The 27,983-nt window shown below is 34.0% G+C and overlaps 3 protein-coding genes across 4 annotated transcripts; all 3 read right to left on the bottom strand.

Annotated features, from left to right (window-relative positions):
- Positions 1 to 923: 923 nt before the first annotated feature.
- On the bottom strand, positions 924 to 3,573 carry LOC142553466 (uncharacterized). Of its 2 annotated transcripts, none has more exons than XM_075663739.1 (5): positions 3,260 to 3,573; positions 1,650 to 2,672; positions 1,496 to 1,561; positions 1,206 to 1,422; positions 924 to 1,125 (listed from the first exon to the last, which is right to left on the bottom strand). In XM_075663739.1, the coding sequence occupies exons 1-5, from the start codon at positions 3,260 to 3,262 to the stop codon at positions 1,070 to 1,072; spliced, it is 1,365 nt and encodes a 454-aa protein (XP_075519854.1). In that variant the 5' UTR covers positions 3,263 to 3,573; the 3' UTR covers positions 924 to 1,069. The 2 variants fall into 2 exon arrangements, with proteins under 2 accessions (XP_075519854.1, XP_075519855.1); XM_075663740.1 differs by having other exon boundaries at positions 1,206 to 1,404; positions 3,260 to 3,570.
- A 3,395-nt stretch (positions 3,574 to 6,968) lies between these two features.
- Positions 6,969 to 9,104, bottom strand: LOC142553467 (protein SOSEKI 4-like). Its single transcript, XM_075663741.1, has 4 exons — positions 8,674 to 9,104; positions 8,530 to 8,599; positions 7,629 to 8,432; positions 6,969 to 7,234 (listed from the first exon to the last, which is right to left on the bottom strand). The coding sequence occupies exons 1-4, from the start codon at positions 8,918 to 8,920 to the stop codon at positions 7,087 to 7,089; spliced, it is 1,269 nt and encodes a 422-aa protein (XP_075519856.1). The 5' UTR covers positions 8,921 to 9,104; the 3' UTR covers positions 6,969 to 7,086.
- A 4,165-nt stretch (positions 9,105 to 13,269) lies between these two features.
- On the bottom strand, positions 13,270 to 15,045 carry LOC142553468 (transcription factor MYB48-like). The gene is given in 4 exon segments (XM_075663742.1): positions 13,270 to 13,890; positions 13,893 to 14,116; positions 14,500 to 14,629; positions 14,742 to 15,045. Coding segments are annotated over 4 exon segments (894 nt in total). The 5' UTR covers positions 14,992 to 15,045; the 3' UTR covers positions 13,270 to 13,600.
- Positions 15,046 to 27,983: the final 12,938 nt, after the last annotated feature.

The raw sequence follows: 27,983 nt of genomic DNA on the forward strand, positions 1-27,983 counted from the left end.
GCTGTCCACTCATTTATCTTATTCTTATTTTATATTACATAAATTCAATTTCAAATTATTTACAAAATTTAAATTATTATTATTTTATATAAATAATAATATGTTTTTATTAATATTTTTAAAATTAAATAATCTTTATTTAATTATTAAAATACATTATTAAATTGAATAATATACATATATATAAAATATTAATACATCTAATTAATGTTTGGCCCATCCCATTCCCTCTTTTTTAAAAAGTAATAATAAAATAATATATAAAAAAAATAAGGTAACGTAGACGTTCAAATGTGCACAAATGGGTGGGTGTTAACACCACATTGGTGTTCAAACCCACCAATGTGGGTGCTCTTAGAGCGAAAGATGGTGCGAGTCAATGTCTTGAATGATACTCTGAATAGCATGTACAGTGCCGAAAAGAGGGGGAAGCGAACTGATCAGGCCGCCTTCAAAAGTGATTATCAAGTTCCTTCTTGATAATATAATGAAATTCTTCGAACGTTTAGATTATACAGCACAGGATCCTACCAAGTAAGATAAGGAATCAAGTACAAATAGTTTACTAGAATCAATTAGTTCAATCGTGGTATGATCATGGTGTCGTTGGCCAAGTCCAAGCTAAAATACATATTCAACTATGCCGCACCGAACATCTGCATAGGGAGTTCCCGTGCACAAAGGGCGTAGATGACTACATATTCCAGTTCTATCAAGTTGATTGTATTTGTTAATTGATTCCGGATTTAGAGTTTTGTATGCTATAATTTAGCCAAGACTACAAACAACTCGAAACTCATGTTTGAGATTGGGAAGGATTTTGATTGTAGTGGATTGAACCGATGTCGCTCTCACAAATGTGGATCCGAGAGATGATTGTTCAATATTTATATCAAGATATTGCATCCAATACTACAGCAGAATGATTCACAACTGATTAATTCTTCATTCCAGCAACCCATTCCAAACAAAAAAAAACACAAAGCTTACCAAAACCTAGTTCTTGCGTCCATGTGCATGTCATTTACATCCAAATAAGTTTCTTGTTCCGACCAAATCACTCATTTATTCAGTTCTTACTTCCCATAAACGGACTGAAGCTCTCGAGTGCAGCTTGAAAAGATGCTAGAAGAAGAAAAACAAGGGAATGAGCAACACTGGAAAATTGGAAACGGTAAAGAGGTTTCATGTGATCATTTCACTACCTTTCCAACTGAAAAAGGCCTTCTGATTTATCTGGGAGCCAGTCACTGTCTCAACTGCATTAAATAACATGCTGTCCGGGACGCTTTTTAGCTCCTGGACTATCTGATAGATGGTCTTCCCATTTTCAAAATATATGTGGTTGTTTGGGTGATTTGTCTTACTACCCGCATGACGCTCAAATTCAAATGCATTTAGCGCCTCCATAAAAACCAAAATCTCAACGTATACAATAATGAAGCAAGAGATTACCATAATATTTTCCAAAAGATAACTAATATACATGGCTTACCTTAGAATAATTGCATGATTGACACCCGCAAAGATAGCCAGTCCCTTTTATGATTCCACGAAGCTCCTTATACGTTCAGGAACACATCAAGTAAGTTCATTAAAGAGAGCCAAGAACTATGAACAAAAACAAAGCATTAAACCTTAAATATTACCTTCTGTGGGGCAGAAACATATTTCACGGGCACCCCCTCAAGGATCCCAGTTGCTAACAATCTCCTGACATTGGATGGGAAGCTGTTTGGTGCTTCTTTCCTAGCAGGTTTGGTTTCTAACTTACTTCTAGGCGTAGAGTCAAGTCTGGATTTAGGTGAATGACCATTTGGCACCACGGTCTTTGGTTTGTTATGCGTTTCTGATGTTTGAACTGGACATGGTTCATACATTAAGGTATAGCTACTAACTGGCCTCGACAGGACATCAACTATAGATTCACCATTATAGCAACCAAAACATATGCTATCGGATTCCTTTTTTTTAGAGGAACTGGTCAATGACATGGTATTGTCGATGCCTTTTCCAAAGGTTGAACCCATAGATCTAATATTAGCATCGATGATGTCATAGGAATGAACCATCAATGCTGTATTTCCGACTTCCTTATCATAGGGTTGTCCCATAGATATCAAAGTGTTTTCATTTCCCCAGTTGTACGCCTGATCCAAGGACAATCCTATCCTGACCTCTGCAATATGCAGTCCATTTTCAGGATCTTTAACTTGATCATCATGGGTTTCTCTACTTCCACCACAGCTTACACCAGTTTCTTGGTTTTCCATGGATAAACCAACAGATGGGTCATTTTCTAAGAGTTCATATGCAACTCTTTCAGTCAAATTTGGGCCATCTATCTCAGCAATCATATTTCTTTCAGGCAAGTTGACAGATTTGTTTATCTCAGATCCGAATATGCGATCCATGGATAGATTGGGGACTGATAGCACCGGTTGAAACCCCGGAGAACCATCCCGAGGAAGTGCATTTGCCATGGAGATTCCTAATTCTTCTCCGCAAATTGGGGATTCAACAGCTTGCCTTTTGTTAGGAAATAATTCTGGTCCAGCAGCATCAGACAACCACTGACGGGCACGCTTAGGATCCCTTACAGACGAGTAGTCGAAAACAGTGTCTCCATCAGTCATTAGTACGCCACCTTTGATCATCCAAAATCCTTTGTCCTGGAAAGATTGCAGAAACAGTAAATAGCTGTGTATCTGGATCACCATTTCACTGAGTTCACTTGATAGACAAAAATAATGTGACAAAATAAGGCCGACGTGAGATGAAAATGTCCAAGATAATGCCAACACATGCAAAGTTCAGAATCCAAATCAGGACACATCGCTAATGTGATCCAAACTTATTATTAAACAGATAGCAATGATACAAAACCTGTTTAGGCCAATACAAATTTTTTTCCATAGCGAAAATTTTAGAATCTTATGTTGTAACATATAAAGCTACAAACTTTAAGACAATTCACATTTTCAGGTGGTATGGATCAATATATTCCATCTCATATGACCAATAAAGCGCATCATATTCAACAAATTACTCAAACTCTACTAACAAATCGAAGCATCATATGACATTTCAATAAGTTTCAAGACTCTGCCACACCGGCGTCAAGTATAAACTCGAATTAGTGCATATATTTATTCCATTCTACCCAAAACTCCAAAGGCAGCAATGGATACACGCATATAGGTAGATAGATTAAAAAAGGTTATAATCTGGAATTTATTTTTTGAAAAAAAGGACTTACCATTGGCGGGTTCCTACTTGGCTGGGCGACGAATCCCTACAATGTAAATTTGACAATGGATATCAAACACTATTACATTCTCACATTGTTAGATGGATACTGTGAGTTTCAAACAAGAGCAAACTTTTCCCAATTCAAATCAAAACCCTAGAAAAGCATCCAAAATTTTGTACGTTCAACAGGATGTGGTAATCGCGATGAAGGCTCTCTAATTAATTCGTGCTGCGAGTGCAAATCAACTTTGTCCAATAAAATTACATTATTTTTTAATTAGGGTTCTACTTTGTTTCTATTTGGCCGAAAACCCAAAAAGTGACGTACGACAGAGAGGATATTAAGGTGTGACTAAACCCTACTAGCTAGCTAACCAATCACATGTGGCAAAACCCACACCGTTGCTATATGAGTTTAATTTGACTTTTGACCCCAAAAAATAATGGATCAATTTATTTTTACAATTACATAATTTCCTATTAACTTATTATTATATATTAGTTATTATGCACACGCGATGCTTGTGTGCATAAATTTTTTTTATCATTATCGATGGACTAAAGTGTAATTTGACAATTTATGAAGTGACTAAATTGATATTTGAATTGTTGAAATAAAAAAAATAAAAGTGTGTGTTGAAATTTTTTAAAAAAAAAATAACATAAAACAAAAGTGTAATAGTAGTATCATATAAAAGTAAAATTGGAAGAAAAAGTTGGTGTCCTTTTAGGTAGTCAGTATCATGTGCTCAATCTTAATATAATAGAATAGAATAGATAATATAAATATTATATATAATATAAATATTAAAGTATATTAGAATCATTTAATTGGTTGACAATATTCTTAGCATGAAAATGTCAGCAAGCGATAAAAAACCCCAATGCTTTGGATTTTGTATCTGAGTGATTGAATTTATAACCAAATCTAAGGTTGCAAATTTGGATGTGTTGCAGTGATCATAAATAATTAAAACAAGCTTACCATTTAATTTTATGATACAGATCATCAAATCGACTTTATACATAAAAACATATTATTTTTTATGATAAAAATGTTAATTTTAATTTTAACAATAAATCAGGTTGACTCATTTCACTAAAATAAATCCGTGAAACCGTCTCACTTCCATAATTTATTTTCTGTATTTAGTTGAGCCCAGATTTTATCATTATTCACAATTTATTACGTTAAATCAATGTGAAAATAATAATTAGAATATGATCAAACAAAGAGATATACGCAAAAAAGCACTTTTAATAAGAAAATAGACAAAAAAAAAAAACTAAGTTTGATTGGACTCTTGCTTGTAGAAAAATATTCTTTGTTTCTGATTTCTTTTTTATTTAAAAAAATCGAGGCATCGGCAGATATTTGGGGCTACCATCGATTGTGGGCAGCAAAAAGAAGGTCGTATTTGGCTATCTTCAGGATAGGCTTTGGACACAGATCCATAATTGGAAGAAAAACTCATTATCATCGGCAGGTCGAGATGTACTCATTAAATCTGTTGCACATGCACTTCCAACTTATTGTATGAACTGCTTCCTACTGCCGAGTTCCTTGCTAGATGAACTCCAGAAAATGATGAACTCCTTCTGGTGGGGTTCGAAATCTAATGGAGCGAGAGGAATACACTGGATGACCTGGGATCGACTATGTGCGCAAAAAGAAATGGGAGGCTTAGGCTATCGAAACCTGGAAGGGTATAACCTTGCAATGCTTGCGAAGCAAGGCTGGAAGTGTATATCTGCCCTTGATGCTCTATCTTCTCGGCTACTCAAAGCGAAATACTTTCCGAGAAACGACTTTGTAAATGCAAGACTATGACCCAATCCTAGCTTCATATGGCGAAGCATCTGGTGCTCTCAAGCTATCTTGACACAGGATATACGCTGGAAAATAGGTAACGGCCGATCTGTAAATATCCTACATGATCCTTGGTTGCGTGATCCGGAAAATTTCTATATACAAACTCAGCTTGATGAGGAACAACATCTTGTGACAGTTTCAGATTTGATCGATCCATCTGCAAGTCAATGGAATATCAATGTGCTACAGGATTCCTTTCAACCACGAGATATCGAGGAAATAACAAAAATACCTCTTTTATCACCAAATTCAGAAGATATTAGAATTTGACACTTCAGCCGAGATGGTATCTACTCAGTCAAATTCGGGTATAAGCTTCTTATGAATACATATAATCACTCTAGCTACTCGTGCATTGCATCTGGGACTTGGGCTAAAATGTGGAAGCTCGAACTACCACCAAAGATCAAGTTCTTCCTTTGGCGTATTGTGAGAAACTGCTTTCCTTGTCGCAATAACCTACAAAACCGAGGGCTGAATGTCCCCATATGTTGTGTTTTATGTGGATTTGGTATCGAGAGTAATTGGCATCTCTTCATAGACTGCCCTTATGCTCAGACTTGTTGGAACCTCGCTATCTTGATACATCTTGTTGAGGAATGTGCTAATGCATCAGAATCCTTTTCACAATGGTTCTCTCAATGCTTGGAACGGTGCCCACCTCAAGAAAAGTCCAACTTAGCCATGACTTTGTGGAGCATATGGCGATATCGGAATGAAAAATTATGGAACAATGTGGATAGACCAGCCAGAGTTAATATTTCACTAGCATCCGACCTACTCCAACAATGGAGATATGCTCGAACACTAAACCAAGTTCCACTTACACAGATGATGCCTTCGCCTGAAGAAATGCGATGGCACACACCGCCTTCGGGCTTTATGAAATGCAACATTGATGCAGCCACTTTTAAGGAAGCGCGCAAGACTGGGGTAGCAGCAATAATTCGGGACTCCAATGGAGAATTCATGATCTCTAGGATGCAAAACTGTTATGGGATACTTGAGGTACGAGAAGCTGAAGCGAAAGCATTGCTTGATGCCATTCTTTGGGTTATCTCCTTGGATCTACAAAACTTTATATTCGAAAAAGACTCCAAACTGGTGGTAGATGCTATAGCCTCAGAGCTGGCGGATCGTAGTGAATTTGGATCGATTGTTGCTGCATGTTGCTCCCTTCTCTATCAAGAACCTTCATACGAAGTTCGTTTTGCCTAGAAGACAAGCGAATATGGCTGCTCATACTCTGGCTAGGGCGAACAATTCTTATGTTAGTCTTTTTATTTCTTATGACAGTTCTGAGTTTATTATAGATATTCTACTTCATGATTGTAATAACTCTGATTTGAATTAATGAAGAATGAATATTTTGTTTCAAAAAAAAAAAATCGAGGCATCCTACTTTTATTTTAAAAAAAAAAATAAAAATCGAGCATCCCATCTTTTGATAATTAAAAAATTGATATAATGTAGAAACATCCCGGTATTCTATGTCAGTGTCGATTGCCTCAATTATTCAACGTTCACACCGACGCACCCTTTTCCGTATTTCTCTCAACATACTTTTTCGTTTCTTTTCAGATTTTATTTTGTATAATATAATGCATTCGACAATTTTCAACGTAATTTCAGGATTTTTTGGAAACTAGAATTAGTATAATTTAATTTAGGACCACCCCATAATTGTACAAGTGACAATTTCTATTTGAATTCCCAACGTTAAAAGTCAATAATGTCCCCACTCCACGAGGAATTTATTGAAACATCCACACACCAAATCCAAAATTTATCGAATGTCAATACACCAAACATGACATCCAATGCATATTTACCCCAAGCTCAATGAAGCCATTTGATGATGAAATAATTTAATTTGCTCATAAATACAACAAGACCAGATCAACTCCACTATTTCCAACAAAGCACGAAGCTAGGGGTCTATGATAATTTATAGTACCATTTCAAGCACAAGAATCAATAATGGTACCACTGCAAGTGAGTCCATTACTTGCTTCCTTTTGGGTCGAGGATTCGGATTGCTGTGTCTTAGATTTTCTTGATAAGCAATTTGATCTCATTTCCTTTCCCGGGATTTCCAGATGTGAGCTCCTGCAGATCCAATGCGCACCCAAAACTTCATTATTCCACAATTTATGGTAAATTTCTGGTGAAAAGAGATGCTGTGTGTTTTGTGTGAAGATTTTGCAAAATCCCCATGCAGATTATGCAATGATTCACTGCAATGATTGATCATTATCGAGGGGAATGGGGATTCATACGTACACATTTGGAAAAGAGACATAAAATTTGTTGTCTGCATAAATATAATATAAAAATCAAATCTTTTTTCAGTAAGGGGTGGCTTTGAATTACTGGATGGAATCGAATACGGGTTAACATTGACGTTGCGTGACGTAAAATTTAGAATCGATCAGAGAAAACAAAACATGTGACGGTACTGTACTGTACGCTGGTAAGAAACACAGTGAGCAAAAACACGCACCGTTGCGCACCGTAGGAAGTGGACCTTTTCAGACTCGGAAATTCCTCTTTCTTTGTCTCCACGATACTTCCGCTGAAGTACTCCTTCTCCTCCAGTTTCACTCGTCCCCTTCCTACAATTCCTCCCACACGTGGCAATCTCATCTTGTACTGGGATATCAACCCGAGACCCTGACCAGTCCCGCAGTCCTTGAACGAGATCGAACCGCAGGATATCAACTGCATCAAAACTGACGAGGCCTTGTCTTTCGCCCGATGGTTACTGGCCGTTGGATCTTCACACACTGTCTCGGGCAGTAGTATCAGCCGTTTGTCGGCTTTCATTAAGGTTTCTAGTGTCTCGGGGCTGGAATCGGAGGTCGGGGGTGAGATTTCGATCTCGTCTTCTCCGTGTGGTTCTTTGTCCTTCACCTCGACTATTTCCCCGTGCGGACGGCGGCGTCGGCGTTTGTCTTCGGTCTGAGTGGAGGCGTCCGCGGAGGCGGTGCTGCTGGAGGTCTCTGCCTTGTATACGCTGTATTCGTTGAGGTTGAAGTCGATGGAGCTGCAGGACTGGTTGCGCCGCCGTCTGTCCGCTGAGGCTTTGGGGTAATCTATCAGATCATTACTGCCGACGATTTGGTTGTCTCCTACCGGAGGAGGCAGAGCCAGAGGCTGGGCCTGCTGCCTTTGAAAAGAAGAAAGCGTATCCATGAACGTGGTCTCCAGTAGCTCCGATCCTTTGAGAACGTATTCATTTCCGTGCGCCGGGTATATGAAATCATTCTCCGATAAATCATGCCAAACGAATCTATTTTTGTAGTTCCTGAATCCCATATCAAAAATAGAAGTTTAAGGAATCCATCGAACAAGAAAAAACTGATAAATAATCACTGAAAATTAAAAATATATATATACAATACCGTTTACAAGACCAAGAATACATGGATGTCATTCCTTTCCCACGAAGAACATTCAATCGATTGATCACGTCTATCCAATAAATCAAACAAAAATCAATATTTAATATCTCAATTTTCTTCCCCCATAAAATTCAAGATGCATACCTCTGAGATAGAGCGCTTGAGGAGATGAAAGAGGGACCTCCATGAAATGGGGATGCTCCAGCTGCCCATTCCTCGACAGATAGTAAATGACCGGAACTCTTTTATCAGTTTTAAGCTTCCCATTGGAAGCAGGTTCGGTCCAGACCACAGTTCTCTCGGGACTGATTTCCCCTCTTTGTTCCTTCCATAACTTTGTGGATTGAAGTTCCGGCATTCTCCCAGGCCTGCTGGAGCTGGAAACCGCCATTGCTTGTAGAAATTCCAAGAAATGAATGTAATTGTATATATGAGGATTTAGAGTCCAATGGAGTCGTGCATTTCATTGATATGTGAAAAAGGATGGCGGGTGTGAATGGGTAGACTTCAAATAAGGATGCGGCAGACAACAGCTACCAAACAAATGCAGTTTACTGCTAAGTCTTAGTTTTAGCCTATATTTCACTCCATTTTTTGGCCTTTTTAATGTCCCCCCGGATAAATGGGGTCTGCGGACTGTGTATTCCAGCGTCCATCTACTTTCTTATTTTTTTTTTTAGGTAAAAATTTAATGGTTGGTATCACTTTTTTTTCAAAGAAAAAATGAGTTCCAGCGATTTCTCTAAATCTGTTTGGGAGTTCAATTCTCCCCTCGTCAAATCCCAACTTTTCAAGAATTTCCACAGGTTAATTTGTTTTTTCATATTGCAAAAACATCTTCTTACAAATGGCACTATTTTTGAACTGGACCGGCAATCTGCATTGGAAGTATGTGGGCATTATTTTTGATGCGTCTTTTCTTATTATTTCCATTTATCTTAAATACATCCAAATGCATTTATCAATCCAGTCTATCTCGATATGACATGATATTACTATATGTAAGATAATACCTCCAACGAATGTTCGAGTCGGTACATTAGATAAGTATTTGACAAATAGTCAGAAATTCGATTTCTTTTATCAACTTTTTCTTGGACGAGTATTTCACACAGAACTTGTCTAACGTGATTTATCTAGCTAATATAATTTGTAAATAGTTACATTAGTATGAAATTTACTCAATGTACATCAAAAGACAGCGGTTAGATAGCGGTTGTGAGTTCTCATTTCCTAAAATAATTTAAAAAAAAAGATATTATTTCATTCAGACGAAATTATTAATGTTTATCTCATGTTCCAATTCAATTTGCAATCATATATGTTTGATTAAAATTTTTCATTCAATTAAAACTTTAAACATTAAAATGTTTTGTTTGGAATTAAATACTATTTATAACTTAAGTCAATTGGAAATTTATTTTCATGTCTATATAAAGAGGACTCGAACTTAGACTTAGGGGGGAGGGTGAGCCCAACGAACTGGATTAATTCCGGTCTTATCACGTAGTTTTTCAAACGCACGTGACTGACTTAATATTACGTGCATGAAATATCTTAGACCTAGTCCGATTATTAGGATATATAGGTAACATAATATTTAGTTTCAAATTCCGACATAATTAAGTCAAAGAAGCACACAATTTTCAAACATTTGTCTGACAATGATGGATTTAGTTGTAATGTATTTTAATATTCATTAATACTCACAAACTTATGGAAAGTAGATTTAATGTTAAAATTCAAATATGTCAAAAGAGTTGACTGACCCATACATTCGTCTCACCTAACCTTGACAATTGGCTAACCCGATAATTGCGTTACCCAAAACATTTAATTCCTTTTTTTTTAAAAAAAAAAAAGAAAAAAAAAACATTTAAATCTCATCACCGTCCAATCACTGACTAAGACAAACAATGTAAGAGTTAATATTTTTTTAAATGTATAATTAAATAAGATATATGTCTCGTAAAAGTTTTTGTGCTTATATTAATAATAAAAAAACTCATGTGAAATTGTACTATGAGTCAATTTAATAAGACTTATTTCTGAATCGACCAAATTCATGAAAAAATATTATTTTTGTGTTAAAAATATTATTTTATTTTTCACTATAAATATGGACATGGTCGACTCGTCTCACAGATATTAATCAGTGCGTCGTCTCATAAGATATCTATTCAATTAATGATTGAGCAAGAGATTATGAGTAAATTTATCTTAATTAATCAAAATTTTGCTTATAAGTCAGTCCAAATGTATTTGTACCCTCCTCTTTAATTAATGGGCTGATGTCAAGCCCATATCAAATATCCGATAAATTCATGACCCAAATAGAGAAAGCCCCTTTCAATAAATACTCGTTTGAGTTAACTCATAAACTCACAGACGAATTCTAGAGAGAAGATTTCACTCAATTTTCATTCATGTAAATCACATTTGGGATAATATCACTTATTTCAATTTATAAGCCAAGAACCCTCATGTGTTACTCACTCACTTTCCTGCATGTCAAGTAAATCTTATTAATTAATGCTAATTTCAAAATCTATATTGGAAATCAAGCATTGAAATAATTTGATGATCAAGTTATATGATTATCTATCAATGACTTCAAAAGATATTTTAAGCCTCCCAAACTATACAAAAATCGTAGAATGTGTTATTTTATTATCCTATTCAAAATTATCTTTCCCGAATTCCAGATTTCAAATAAGTTTGATATCCAATTTGTGATCAGTAAATCGAAGGACAAATAAAACAGGAAGAAACCAATACATTGTATTTGAAATCTGGAAAAAAGAAAAAGAAAAAACATAATAAATTTGATTTGCTGTCCCCAAATGAATTCATCTGTCTTGTGTTTCAATTATCCCTTGTCGTTCGCTCCCACGTCTCAAATTCATGTACCAAGTGTCCTTGAATGCGTAATTGTGTGGTTTTGTTGTTTGAGTATTGTGTAGATGGGTGTTCCAGGGTGAACGAGAGATTCAAGCATCGTCTCCTATTAATATATGGTTGCAATTCGTTATTTATATCTTTAAAGGGCCAAAAATGACGCACAATTAAAGCTCAGTACACATAACTTCCCATGCGAACGAGTATCACTCCCAAGCCTCTGGACCTGTCTGCAACTTTTGGGCAGCAAGCGTAGTTCCCTGTGCTGGTTTTTGAGTGCGGGGTGCTGCCTATAATGTGAATATAAATGAATATTTGATCCCTTTTCGGGTCATCTTGCAATCAATGAGAAATATCAAATCAAGTATATATAAACATGAAAAGTATGGAATCATAAAAAAGGTTCTCATGTGGGTGTCGTGCTGTGCAACCCTCTCATTTCTCCGAACAGCCCGATCTTCTTGTTGTCGTAAGATTCTAAAGATTGTATTTACATCATTATCAACGGCTATAATTTTTGATAAAACGACGAACACTAGCTCGATTCTACATTAATTTTTACTTGTGTGATTAAACTCTTGATTAGTCCTTGCATGATTAGACAAAATCGCATGACTTCCCTAAAATAATAATTAACCTGGTAAACTTGCGCCAGTTTCATCCTAAGGATGAAAGTCAGATTGCTACCAAGGTAAAATACAGCATATCAATTATGGAATGCGTTCCGGTGTGCAATTGGAGTCCATATATTTTGAAAACCTTCCATCCACTAACCCATCGTACGCATCTAACTAATTTAAAATTGGTAAGGGGACGAAGTTGCTATAAATTTGGGGGGCCATTTATTCCAATTCGACCCATGTGTTGTGCCTTCAAACTCACATATGTGTTCTTTGTGAGAGTAGATGATTGATATATTTTAATTGTTCCTACAAGATAGGGTTTAGTATCTCCCTTTAAAAATATTAGGAAATTGGGATAACAAAGAATCTAGCTCGTGGATAGCTTTTTTTAACTGTACCTGAGTATTATATTTTTTTTTTGGAGTAGGTCTCCTGTAAGACGGTCTCACAGATCTTTGTCTGTGAGACGGGTCAATCCTACCGATATTCACAATAAATAGTGATACTCTTAACATAAAAAGTAATATTTTTCCATGGATGATCCAAATAAGATATCCGTCTCACAAAATATTTTTCCATGGATGACCCAAATAAGAGATCTGTCTCACAAAATACGACCCGTGAGACCTTCTCACACAAGTTTTGCCTTTTCTTAGACCCCTTATTTTCATGTGTCTAAAACGTATGAAAAACATCATTTTAAGTGAATCAATCATCTAAGAAATCAAAATTGATGCTTTGTTTTCTAAAATGCCTAAACAATTTATTTGAGTAGGACTGATCTTTGACGATTTATTGAAAGGTTTAAGGACAGTTAACTGGGTATTATTTAAAAATGATGGAAATTATTTAAAAAAATGATGAAGTGTGCTTCCAGACTAGGGCCTCGTATTTTTATTGTTGGCTTATTTTCTTCTATGTTTTCCTAGCTAGTTAACCTAATTATTGGGAAAATAGTAAATCTTATTTAATTAATCCAAGTGAGAAAAGTAAAATAGATTTGTGATTAGTGTACTGGTGATTTTGGTTTTCTAACTGATCAATAATTTTTTTGTTAATCAATAATTTTTTCATCGCACGTCGGGCAACATCACAAAAACCAACTGGATCAATCCGGTTAGATTGTCAACCAGGACATTGTTTCCTTTGTCGCATCTGTCTGGATTACTGGGTTCATTTTTCAACCAAAAAAATAGGGTAATAAATAGCTCAGAGGATCTGAACATGAACCATAATACATATAATACGATAAAATGTAACAGTACTTACTACATTCCTCCAAAAGGAGATTATTTGATATACAACCCACTCGTAAAATATCTAGACTTCACCTCTAAGTAGGAAGTAACAAACTACACAATACCATATCTGAAAGGAATCAACTGCAGGGAGCCCTAAAAATGCATAGAAGTTAGAACTCACCCCAAATCTTCAGCTAGACTCGATACTAGGCACGATCTCTCCGACGATGTACACTTATCATAGCTTTACAATACTTAATAAAACCAGAAGATTTGAAATGGTTAAATAAATTATCATCTTGTTGTTAGCTAGCCATTTGTGAAATAATTGTTGTTATAATAAGGAAAAGAATTGAGAAGATCATGGCCGCCCAATGGCTGCATCAGCATCTTGGTTTCTTCTTCAATGTCAATGGACCACAAGGAGTCAATTGGGTAATAATCACATGTGGATGAACCCATTTCCTGAGCTGTGAGGTTGCAAGTCTCGTCAGCAAACTCGAGGTTTCTCAATATCTCATCCATGGAATAAACTTTGCTACTTTCTTCTATCTCCCCTCCAGTTTTCTTTTCTCCAGGCACCTGATTAACCAACTCCAACCCCCGGTGTCGAAGAAACTACGCCCATTTGTCTCGGTGACCTGAGGGAATTCCACGGTCGGGCTGTTCGAGGATGAAGATGAAGAAGATGAAGATGATGGTGATGATGGAGACCTGGACGATTTCTTCTTCTTCTGCTGAGCTTCTTTCCTCATGTATGTCCTCCAGTAGTTCTTGATTTCGTTATCGGTGCGACCGGGTAATTTCTGTGCAATTCTCGACCATCTGCAAGTTAAATAATCTTATATAGTATCTACACTAAATATGATACAGTAGATCGAAGCTCAAGAGCTACCTAACTAGAGATAGTACTGTTTAAGTATTGAAAATTAACCAAACGCATGCATAAATATCTATCAAGTTATCAAGCATATACTGGCATTATCGTCATCTCCTGAAAAAAATCTCAGATTCGTCCTCAGTAGTATAAAAACATTCCCAATTTCTGTAACATAAAAACTCCCATATGTATGATATATACAAAGTTTTAATGGCACGTGATCAATTTAGCATACTAAGTTCTAATAACGAAAATCACAATCAACCAGGCGCGCACACACACACACACGTATTGTTAAATAAAGCACTTTGAAAAAAGTGAAGCTAACCTGTTTCCCCATTTGGAGTGAAGTTCAAGAACAAGGCGCTCTTCATGAGGGGACATCTTTCCCCTTTTGAGGCCAGGATGCAAGTAATTAACCCAGCGCAACCTGCAACTTTTCCCACTTCTTTTCAAACCTGAGACAACAAAATCAATTTTCAAAGTGAATTTTTTCGGGATCTCTAAAAATTACCGATTCAAGCCCAAAACAAGCCTACCGGAACATCGGATCGCCCGCCACCTTCAAACCTGAAACATTTGCGATAAAATCCCATCGCCGATCACCGAACAAGTTCACGTACAATACAAGCTGGACATCTTCTTCTTCAGTCCACGGCCCTTTTCTCATTTCATCTTTCTCCATGTTTCCTTCTTCTTTTTGACTGTATCTTCTGTCCCTTTTCATGCTTTTCTGAGTCACCAGAAGTTTGTGATTGTAATGGAGGAGTGGTGGTGACATATATATATGCTCGGGATTTCTTGTGGAGGGTATTGTCATGTCAATATTTTTCTTGATATTTCTTCCTTGCAATGAATGGAAGAACTTTGTTTTATAATGGTGGACAAAAAGTTTTAGTGGCATTTCCTTTTCTCCATATTTTCTTTCTCATTGTTTTTGACTCCTAAATGTTTTTGTCTGTATTTGACTTTTCAAGAAATTGTTCAGTACATATCCCCTGCTGAAATAGTGGATATGGACTTCGGATTTCCTTTCCTTTCCTTTTTTTTTTTTTTTTGGTAAAATAGAATATTATTTTTAGCTGGCTTGAAAACCCAAAAAATAGTGAAAATTGATTAATTTTTTTAAAAAATATCAACCGTGTCACATTACTTCATGGATATAAATCCGTGAGACCGTCTTACATAAATCGTACTCAGAATTATATACATCACGCGAGGAAAAATATAGTTTTCTATATATCGGATACAAGATCATAACATAAATTTGATTTTTCGTGCAATTATTTTCTCTACATGAGCCCCATATGCCTCGAACTCACAAACCTACTCCAATTATAATTCAAGGCGTTCAACATTATATTGTACTTATTACAAATGCATACCAATATACCATTTTTTTTAATTATTGAAACCATAATTTCTTTTTAAAATATTAAATCTAATTATTATCGGCCAGCTAAGGTATCTTTGACAGAATCCCCTATATTTGGGGGCAAAATTTTAATATTTAAGAAACCTAAATGTTTTCTTTTTTATTCAAGGAAAAAATATACAAATATCATTTTTTAAAAATAAATTTATATAAAGCCACTGTTAGAAGTAACAGTGTTCCACTTAGCTGTGCAATGGAGGTTGCAGTATTTACTTATTTGGGCACAGAGTTTAATTTCATATTTAAATAATGATTAAATTTCAATTTCCTTCGTTAAATAAGCATTTTCTATGCTTCACATGAAATGTTTCACTCTATATAATATGATCAAATTTTAGCTGAACAAAGTCATAATTATACATTGGTGTTTAGGATATGAGGGAATTACTAAACGTAAAATATAAACTAAAAAATAATACTTTACATGAGTTGGTCGAGTAGAACCGGGTCGGAGATTCGTATTACAAAGTTTATCTGTAAGACGTCTCGGAGTTTTTGTGTTTATGATATATGGATGTGCATTTCAGTATGTGAATCTTAAATAGTGTGTTATTATACCCACCCATTAATAATAATAACTATATAAATATATTAAACATGATATAGATTTACTATGCGTAATATATTTCTCATTTTTAATAAATTCAACAGAAGTATTTAAATGTATCAAATAGAAATTTTACTTGTTACATATAAATAAGTTATATTAATAATCATCTGTCAACAAAATAAGTCTCGCCATTTAAAATTTGAGAAATAGTTTTGTCTGGCATGCGGTATAGTCACCATACAGTCGTTAACAATACCTAGCACATACGATATCTGCATTTTATTTGTCAATGTATACTTCTACTTAAGCCTAAACAAATATCTGATCGATAGATCTCGTCGCGTCCTCGATTTAGGCCTGTATAAACGGGATTGTATAATTAGTCATATAACAACTATTTTGTATATGTCTTGAACTTTAAAAAATGATTAATCTAAGTCGTTAGAAGAGTTTTCTAATTCATTATAAATCATTTTTAGCTCTATTTTTTGTGCACGTGGAATGATAAGAGTACATTTTAAATTATCAATTTTAAATTCGTGTCACAATAACTCCTCATTCCAATTGCGATGTATTCATCACAACTTGGTCCCTCGATCGTCCAACACTGCAAATCTAGATATGATTTCTACAGGTTCAATAGATGAGTACTCTCACTGATGTAATACTTTTGTCCCACAAATTCAATAAGTGATTATCATAAACCTAGCACTTTGCCAAGCGATCACTTATTTTCTAACATTCCTGCTTGTGACTGTCCTTCATTATATCACGTCTCGGGCCTAAACCGCGTAAACGCATCTGCATAATGAACATCTATGACAATTATTTTGTATACGTCTTCTCTTTACAATTTTTTTTAAACTCAAGTTGTTGTTTTGCGTTTAAATAAACTCATTATAAACAATTTTAAACTTTCATTTTTTATTTATTAATGTGAGATAGAGGCAGTGGCGGAGCCAGAAATATGGCTCTGTCTGAACTGAAATTTTAAACTCTAGAATCATTATATATTTTCGATTGATGTACCCTGACTAATACCATATTATTCCAAAATTATACAAAATTTATATACAATTTTTTTAAAAAAAATTGGGTCAGCCCGAATATAAATTAATGTAGAGCCCGGGTATAAATTAATGTGGCTCCACCCGTGAATAGAGGTAACATCGAATATTTAATATGATATAACATGAATAAACAGTTGTTTAGCAAAATGGGTGCGCTCCACATGATCCATCCAAGATATAAAAATAAATTTAGTTAATATTATATCTAAACTTTTGTATCAAATTCGAAAGGAGAAATTGGAACGAATTGAGATTGGCGATGGAGATGTATTTAAATATAATCCCCACCACGCACCTACACGTGGTTTACGCTCGCCATTTCGACTAGTAATTGGCCATATGATGCAAGCCCATTTATAAAGTTGCTTTACTCTGCTTTTAGATAAGTGGCTGATATGTTGTTCAAACTTTCATAACTGACCGTTCATTTTACAATTTTATATTTACCATTTTCATTCCAAAACCATATTAAAAAATTTTTAGTGCTATATATGTTTTGATGACGAATCACCAGTGTTTTGATAGAGGGCGTGACTGTATGGGTAACTCAAATAAGAGAAGTATATCACAAAAAATTGATTCGTGAAACTACTCATGAAAAAATATTATTTTTTATGTTAAAAGTATTACTTATTATTATAGAATAAAACGAATGGTCAGTTATGATTGTGTAGATATAATTTATATGATTATTGAAAAAAGAATAGGTCTCTTGCGAGACGGTCTCACGAATCTTTATCTGTGAGATGCGTCAATCCTACCGATATTCACAATAAGAAGTAATACTCTTAGCATAAAAAGTAATACTTTTTAATGGATGACCCAAATAAGATATCCGTCTCGCAAAATACGATCCGTGAGACCATCTTACATAAATTTTTGCCTTGAAAAAATTGGATATATATAATGATAAATGATAATATGTTTAGTTTAATTGATTAAAATTGTGATTAAACAAAAAATCACAATTGTGCTCTTGTGACTATGATAAAAGAGAAGGGAATAATGATATATTTGAGTTTTAATAGAGAAGGGAGGAATGATATATTTGAGTTTTTTTCATTTTATTTTCATTTTACAACCCATAAACTATTAATGGATACCGAAATTAAAGAGTACTTCAAAAGTCAGACAGAAATCAAATTATTAACGAGTCTTTGCGTCTAATAAAATTTTATTTTTGCAAGTAAACACTATATTAATTGGGATTTATAACTCTATCTCACGTTAATCACCTCAAGTAAAAGCAATCAAAATTTATTTCACTTGACTATATATTAATTATATGATATCTTAATCTAGAATATATAATGTACCTTGATTACTAACTCGAAGATCTCTAAAACATCGAGAAATGAGTGAAGTGGTCTGACTTTTGGTTTGTATCTTAGTATCCTCTCTTTTGTGTTGAAAATCTAAAATAATTTCATTGTAAGGGGACAGATCACGGAACTATATTTAATTTTACTCAATTGTAAGGGAAGACAAAAACTTGCGTGAGACGGTCTCAGGGGTCTTATTTTGTGAGATAGATATCTTATTTGGGTTATCCATGAAAAAGTATTACTTTTTATGCTAAGAGTATGACTTCTTATTCTGAATATCGGACCCGTCTCATAGATAAAGATTCGTGAGATCATCTCACAAGAAATATATCCTTGTAGGAAAATTTAAAGTGACTGCCCCTATTGACCACTCGTGGCTCCATTATTAATTATTTTTTGAACTAATGATATTATTTATTACAATATTCTCATCAATTTTTATTCGTGAGATGAGTCAATCATGCATATATTTAAAGTAATAAGTAATGTTTTGACATAAAAATAATTTCTTTTATAAGTGATCCTAAAAAATTTGTTCCCCAAAATTAATTCGTGAGACTTTTTCATATATATTTTTTATATTATTACAAATCGTAGGGTCCACATGCGTGAGACTTTTTCATATATATTTTTATGTCAAAATATTAATTCACACTCATTATTTGTGAGACTTTTTCATATTTGTGCCCAAAATTAATTCGTGAGACTTTTTCATATATATATTTTATGTTATAACACCCACCACCCCATCAAAAATCGTAGGGTCCACATGGCACATACACATTACATTAACACATCTATTCTCCCACATTCATTTTAACATTCACACTCATTATTTGTAGGTCCCGCTGTCCACTCATTCATCTTATTCTTATTTTAAATTAAATAAATTCAATTTCAAATTTTTTAAGAAATTTAAATTATTATTATTTTATATTAATAATAATATGTTTTTATTTATTTAGTACGTAAAATAATTTAATTTTATGAGTGTCACTTATTTAAAATTAAAAATTTATTATAAACCTAAAATAAAACGGTACAACATATAATAATAAATAACATTTGCATAAAAATAAAAGAAAATAAATTAAACTTAAGAGAAGATGCAAAATACTAATTCAAAGATTGTTGTTGTATTGTGACCAAATATGTTCAACTAAGTCGGCACGAAGTTGGTGATGCACATGAGTGCCACGTATTTCGGAATTTGTTCAGGAGATATTCATGAAATCCTCGGTTTGAGCCCTGGACGGGTTGTGCGGGTTCGTCACCTTCATCGTTGTACCAATTTGTCACGTGAACTGTCGCTAAATGTCCAATTTTATTAAAATAATAACCGGACAGAGGAGCGTTCATAAAATATAAAATATAATTAAAATAATTCAAAACACGTGGGGTCCGCGTGTCAGAAAATCAACGACGGTTTCTAAAAAGCCGTCGGTAATAGCGACGGTTCGGCGTTCAATGGAGAGGGATGTTAAATGGGTGTCACCCATTGTGGGTGCCCTTGAGAGGCACAAAAAAAGGTGACAAATTAAAGGATGTTGAAAAATATATTTAAAATGTGTGTATTGAATATTTGAATGTTGAATATTTGAATGTTAAAAAATAAGAGTTGTAAATATTGAAAATTAGTGTGTGATGATGTATGTAATGATGTATTTTATTTTTGGATTATTTGTAAAGATTTCCTATAAATAGATCTCTCATTTGTGAAGAAAATCACAATTGAGTAGAGAGAAAAATATTATAAAGTGTGTAGTTTGGTAAATTTTGAGAATTTGAGATTTTTACTTTTTACCATAAATTTTTACTTTTTCACAACACGTTATCAGCACGAAGCTCTAAAAGTCCTCCATCCTTTTCCAAGCTCCAAACAGAAGAAAAAGGTAACAAAAGTAATAATATTTATTTTAATGTTATTTATTTATTGTGTATATATTTAATATATAATATAATGTTATTATTAATAATAAAAATAAATTTTTCAAAAACTTGTTATAAATCATGGGAGGATGTTAAGACGACATCCCACACTCCCGGTAAGGGATACGACAAGTATAAAAGCCTATAAGATTTTTAAACAAAATAACTTATGACACATCATTATAATAATGTGATATGATATACATAATTATTTAAATATGTCTAATATTATATACACCATATTATTACCATAAAATTATACAAATACATACCTTTATTTTTTTATACACCAACGGTCATAAACGGTAACGAAACGACTAGTTTTTGCCCTATAAATATGATCTCATAAACACATTCAATCACTCCAACTTTCTCTTCTTCTCTAAAAATTATTCTTCACTAAATTTTCGAAGAAAAAAGAAGATGGCTTTCTCAAGGTTATTTTTAATTATTTTGGTTATCATACTCACGAGTCTTTTATTTATCAGAGAATATCCTCCTCATGTGTTTTCTTTATTTTTACAAATGCGTGTACTTGTTGTTTATCCATTACTTTGTATTGCAGTATTCATTAACTAATAAAATGCATCGTAATTTTTTTTAGTACCACCATGTCAAATTTGACAAAGCTCGAATTTGTTGCGCTCGACATCACGGGAAAAAATTATATGCCATGGACTCTCGATGTAGAAATGCATCTTGAGTCATTGGGTCTAAGTGAGAAAAGAAAATGGCATATCGACATCACAAGAAAAGGCAAAAGCCATTATATTTTTGCGTCGACATCTCGACGAGGGATTGAAATGTGAATATTTAATTGAAAAATATCTCATGGCTTTGTGGAAAGGATTGAAAGAAAGATTTGAACATATAAGGGAAGTTATACTTCCGACCGCCCGTGATGAATGGAATATGTTAAGATTCCAAGATTTTAAGAAAGTCAGCGATTATAATTCAGCGATGTATCGAATAATCTCGCAGCTAAAATTTTGTGGACATGAGGTCACAGAATCGGAAATGCTTGAAAAAACATTTTCCACGTTTCATGCATCAAATATTACTCTACAGCAACAATATAGAGTACGTGGATTTGCGAGATATTCTGAACTCATCGCCTGTCTTCTTGTGGCGGAAAAAAACAACGAGCTATTAATGAGAAATCATCAGTCCCGACCCACTGGATCAACAGCATTTCCAGAAGTAAATGCTGTAAGTAAAAATGAATTTAAACCTAGAAACCAAAATCAAATTCAAAGACAAGGTTTTGGTCGAGGTCGAGGTCGAGGTCGTGGAGGTGGACATGGACGTGGAATTGGCCGTGGTCGTGGTCGAGGCCGTGGTTTTGAAAACAATAGAGATAGTTATTTTTATAATTCATCTCAAAAGAGCGTCCCAAACCATCCACAGAAAATGCATCATGAGAATACAAGTGTTAATGAGAATCACTCAAAAAGATATGAAAATTCTTGTTTCAGATGTGGTACTCCAGGACATTGGTCCAAAATTTGTCGAGCCCCTGAACATCTTTGTAAACTTTATAAAGAATCATTAAAGGGGAAAGAAAAGGAGACCAACTTCACTGAACGCAGTGACCATTTGAGTGATTCAACTCATTTTGATGCTGGTGATTTTATGAATGATTTCTCTGGAAATGATCAATATGTTGGTGGGATAGAAATGAACAATATTGATGCTGCAGATTTTCTCAATGATTTCTCTGAAAATGAACAATATAGTGGTAGAATATAAATGTACAAAAATTTATTTTTCATGTATCCATATAATGTTTTATTATGATATGTGTTATATTTAAATATATATTGCCAGTAATTTTATTTCATTGCATATTTTTTTGAAGTTCAAAAAATAGAAAATGCTATGAGCAAAGCTGAAGTTTGCATACTCGATAGTGGTACAACACATACTATCCTCCGAGATAAAAGATATTTCTTGGAACTAAAACCAACAAAAACAACGGTGAATACAATATCAGGTCCTGTAGACTTGATTAAAGGATGTGGTAAAGCACAATTTTTGTTACCTAATGGTACAAAATTTTTGATCAATGATGCTTTATATTCACCACAATCGAAAAGAAATTTGTTGAGTTTTAATGATATATATTCCCATGGGTATGATACTCAAACAATGAATGAAGGGAATAAGAAATATATGTGTCTTATCACATATAAATCAGGAAAGAAATATGTGATTGAAAAACTACCAATGCTCCCTACTGGATTGCATTATACACATATAAGTCCGATTGAATCAAACATGGTAGTTGATAATTCTTCAATATTAACCAATTGACATGATCGATTGGGACATCCTGGTTCAACAATGATGCGAAGAATTATAGAAAATACACATGGTCATCCGCTGAAAGACCAGAAGATCTTTCAGAATAATAAGTTTCAATGTAAAGCATGTTCTCTTGGAAAAATTATTATAAGACCATCACCAGCCAAAATCCAAACTGAATCACCAATGTTTCTTGAACGTATTCAGGGTGATATTTGTGGACCAATCCATCCACCATGTGGACCATTCAGATACTTTATGGTATTGATTGATGCCTCCAGCAGATGGTCACATGTATGTTTATTGTCAACTCGAAATGTTGCATTTGCAAGATTACTTGCTCAAATAATAAAATTGAGGAATCAATTTCCCGATTATACAATCAAGAAAATTAGACTTGATAATGCTGGTGAATTTACTTCCCAAACTTTCAATGATTATTGTATGTATATGGGAATCATTGTTGAGCATCCTGTTGCTCATGTACATACACAGAATGGATTGGCTGAATCATTGATTAAACGTCTGCAAATGATTGCTAGACCAATGATTATGAAAACAAAGCTCCCTATTTCTATATGGGGACATGCAATTTTACACGCTGCTTCATTAATTCGCATCAGACCAAGTGCATATCATAAATACTCCCCATTGCAGCTTGCATTTGGTAAAGAACCAGACATTTCTCATTTGAGAATTTTTGGATGTATGGTGTATTTGCCTATTGCACCACCGCAACGAAAGAAAATGGGACCTCAAAGAAAGGTTGGAATTTATATCGGTTATGATAGTCCATCAATCATTCGATATCTTGAACCTCAGACAGGCGACGTGTTCACAGCACGTTTTGCTGATTGTCATTTTAATGAGGAAATCTTCCCAATGTTAGGGGGAGAACAGCAACATACCGAAAAAGAAATTACATGGCATGTATCATCATTGTTACATCTGGATCCAAGAACAAAACAATGTGAAAAAGATGTACAACAAATTGTACACTTGCAAAGAATAGCCAATCAAATACCAGATGCATTTGCTGACACAAAAGGGGTAACTAAATCATATATACATGCTGCAAATGCCCCTGCTCGAATTGAAATTCCAAAGAAACAAATTGAAGATACTCATGATGTCATTAAACGCCTGAAGCGTGGAAGGCCAGTCGGTTCCAAGGATAAAAATCCTCGAAAAAGAAAATTTATAGAGAAACACGATTATCACAAAATAAAGAATGATGTTCCTGAAGAAACACATGATGATCACAAAATAGTGAATGGTGTTCCTGAAGAAACACATGATGATGAAAATATTCTGTCAGAACCACAAACTGACGAGAATCATGAAATCTCTATCAATTACATTAATACTGGAAAAATATGGAACCGAAAAGATATAGAAGAAATTGATGATATATTTTCTTATAATGTGGCAATCGACATTATAAATGATAATGAAGATCATGAACCAAAATCTCTTGGTGAATGTAAAAATCGGCAGGATTGGATAAAATGAAAAGAAGTCATCCAGGTTGAATTGGATTCGCTAAATAAACGTAATGTTTTTGGACCTATAGTCCTTACACCTGAAGGTGTAAAACCTGTTGGATACAAATGGGTTTTTATTCGAAAGCGAAATGAGAAAATTGAAATAGTGAGATATAAAGCTCGACTTGTTGCACAAGGTTTTTCTCAAAGGCCTGGAATTGATTATGAAGAAACGTATTCTCCCGTGATGGATGCAATTACGTTTCGGTATTTGATTAGCTTGGCGGTATCTGAAATTTTAAAAATGCGTCTTATGGATGTTGTTACAGCTTACTTATATGGATCACTTGATAGTAATATATATATGAAAATCTCTGAAGGATTTAAGATGCCTGAAGCACAAAGTTCAAAACCCAGATAATGTTATTCTGTGAAATTAAAAAGATCATTATATGGGTTAAAGCAATCTGGTCGAATGTGGTATAATCGACTAAGTGATCACTTGATGAAAAAGGGATATGTAAATAATTCAATATGCCCTTGTGTTTTCATTAAGAAAACAACATCCGGATGCGTAATTATTGCTGTATATGTTGATGATTTAAACATCATTGGAACGAATAAGGAAATTCAAGAAGTTGTGTCATACTTGAAGGAAGAATTTGAAATGAAGGATCTTGGAAAAACCAAGTATTGTCTGGGTTTACAAATTGAACAAAAAGAATGTGGAATGTTTGTTCACCAGACAAATTATACAGAAAAGATCCTTAAATGTTTTAATATGGATAAATCAAATCTTTTAAGTACTCCAATGGTTGTTAGATCATTAAACATAGAAAAGGATCCATTCCGTCTATGTGAAGAAGATGAAGATATTCTTGGTCCAGAAGTACCATATCTAAGTGCTATCGGTGCCCTTATGTATCTTACAAATTGTACAAGGCCTGATATATCTTTTGCCGTAAATTTGTTGGCAAGATTTAGCACATATCCAACAAAGAGACACTGGAACGGAATTAGACATATATTCCGTTATCTACGAGGAACGACAGACTTGGGACTTTTGTATTCAAAAGATGCTAATCCAAGTATAATTGGTTATGCCGATGCTGGATACTTATCTGATCCACACAAGGCACGTTCCCAAACTGGATATGTTTTTACTCGTGGAGGCACTGCAATTTCTTGGCGTTCACAGAAACAAACGCTCGTAACAACTTCATCAAATCATGCCGAGATTATTGCACTACATGAAGCAAGTCGTGAATGTGTGTGGTTAAAATCAATGACCCAACATATCCAAATCTCATGCGGATTATCATTCGACGAGAAGCCTGTGATACTATATGAAGATAATGTTGCATGTGTTGCTCAAATGAAAGAATGATACATAAAAAACGACAGAACTAAACATATTCCTCCTAAGTTCTTCGCATTCACCAAGGAGCTTGAGAAGAATAAATGTATTGATGTTCGTCACATTCAATCAAGTGAAAATTCATCAGATCTCTTCACAAAGGCACTTCCTACGTCAATATTCAGAAAGCATATATATAATATTGGGATGCGCAATCTACGAAATTTGTGAAGAATTGTTCGTGTCAACATGAGGGGGAGTTTACGTGACTGCACTTTTTTTTTCCTTGCTATGGTTTTTATCCCAATGGGTATTTCCTAGTAAGGTTTTTAACGAGGCAGTATAAAAACACGTAATGAAGACAATCATTATGATCATCATCACAAGGGGGAGTGTTGAAAAATATATTTAAAATGTGTGTATTGAATATTTGAATGTTGAATATTTGAATGTTGAAAATAAGAGTTGTAAATATTGAAAATTAGTGTGTGATAATGTAGGTAATGATGTATTTTATTTTTGGATTATTTGTAAAGATTTCCTATAAATAGATCTCTCATTTGTGAAGAAAATCACAATTGAGTAGAGAAAAAAATATTATAAAGTGTGTAGTTTGGTAAATTTTGAGAATTTGAGATTTTTACTTTTTACCATAAATTTTTACTTTCTCACAACAAAGAAGACTCTATTTTTTTATTTTTTATTTTTGACAAAAAGGACCCACTGTTTGACGATAGAGATGTATCTGTTTCCAGCTGGATCGCAGGTTCATGCTTCTCCATTTTGCACGAATAGTTTACTAACAAACAGTGCAAAAACAAAATAAAATATTACTATTTCTCTAACACGTTGGGCACAAACTTTTACTTATTATATATATAAATAATATATTGTATTAAGCCGATTTTTATTGGTATGCTCAAATTTCACAAAAATAACAATATTATTATATCTGTCACTGTTAAATAATTTACAAAATCAGAATTATTTGTCTTAGAAAAATGTACCTGCATGTATGAAATATATCGTAGGACCGAGTGTTTATCGCATTATCAAAAGCTATAACTAGTGGTAATGGTATAACTCAAATATTTTAAACCGCACAACAGCTCAAACATCACGGTTCGATCGCTTCACCAAGCAGAGACACTTATTTCACCCAACAATCTCCCTCCCAATAATTGCACTATTTACAATCATCAGTGAGAATCGAACCTGTGACATTTGCCCTGATATCAATTGTAGGATCGAGTGCTTACCGCTTTACCAAAAGCTATAGCTAGTGGTAATGGTGCAACTCAATTCTTTTAAATCACACAGCAGCTCAAGCATCACGATTCGATCGCTCAACCTAATAGAAATAATTATTGCCCTCAACATATGTTTACCTATGTATAGCTAATATATGCAAAAAAAATCTAAATATAATACATATCCAAATTTTTTAAAAAAAAAACTATGAGGACAGATGTCAAATTTGAAAGATGCATATAAACCTAGTATTATTTGTTTTTAGGGTTTTGGAATGTTTGAATTTAAAAAGTGAAAGGAGGCTGCAAAATTTGAGCTTCATTTCCGATCCCGATCTTCTAAATAGTGACCCTTCATACCGGCAATGGCCGTCTATATTCATATATATATCTTAATACACGATAATATTGGAAAAAGATACTTGAACGCGAAACCGAGGGCCAACATCAACGGCCAAAGCCAAAAAATCAAACAAATTTACTCGATTAAAATTTTTTTATGTACTTTGTTACCATATTAAGAAGTGTCTTAAATTGCATTTTCTTGGAAGAAATTATTTGTACAAAAATATATTACGTAATCCAACATTATGCATGTAAAATAGCTAATTTACCAACTACGCATCGAGGTACTCAAAGATTAAATTTCACGAGAATATAATTTTTAAAATCTAATTTATATTATTTATGAGAATTAAGCTGACCCATACTCAAATTAATTATTATTGGCTAGAATATTCTTGTGAGTGAAATCAAGAATATACCACAGCCGCCACGAGCCCACCAAAAAATTAATTAAGTGGGATATGAAGAAAGAAAATAAAAAAGGAGTAGCCGCCCGTCATTGGATTTTAATTGGTTATTAGCGATTTTCCTTTTGCATCCATTTTTCTGTTTTTAGCAGTAATAAATGGGATTATGCGACTTCATATCCATCCAATAATATTAAACAATATCTGATATCTTATTTGTTTTCTCAATTTAGAAACTTGTTGGAATTTCCCTTTGTCGACGTGCATTTTCTTCTCTACCTTTTTTGGTTTAAATATAAATATTTCTTCCGTTAAATTTATAGTCCATTTATGATTTGTACTTATAAATAAATTAC

Source organism: Primulina tabacum, chromosome 8 (genome assembly GCF_025594145.1).
Source record: "Primulina tabacum isolate GXHZ01 chromosome 8, ASM2559414v2, whole genome shotgun sequence".
Classification (NCBI taxonomy): Eukaryota; Viridiplantae; Streptophyta; class Magnoliopsida; order Lamiales; family Gesneriaceae; genus Primulina; species Primulina tabacum.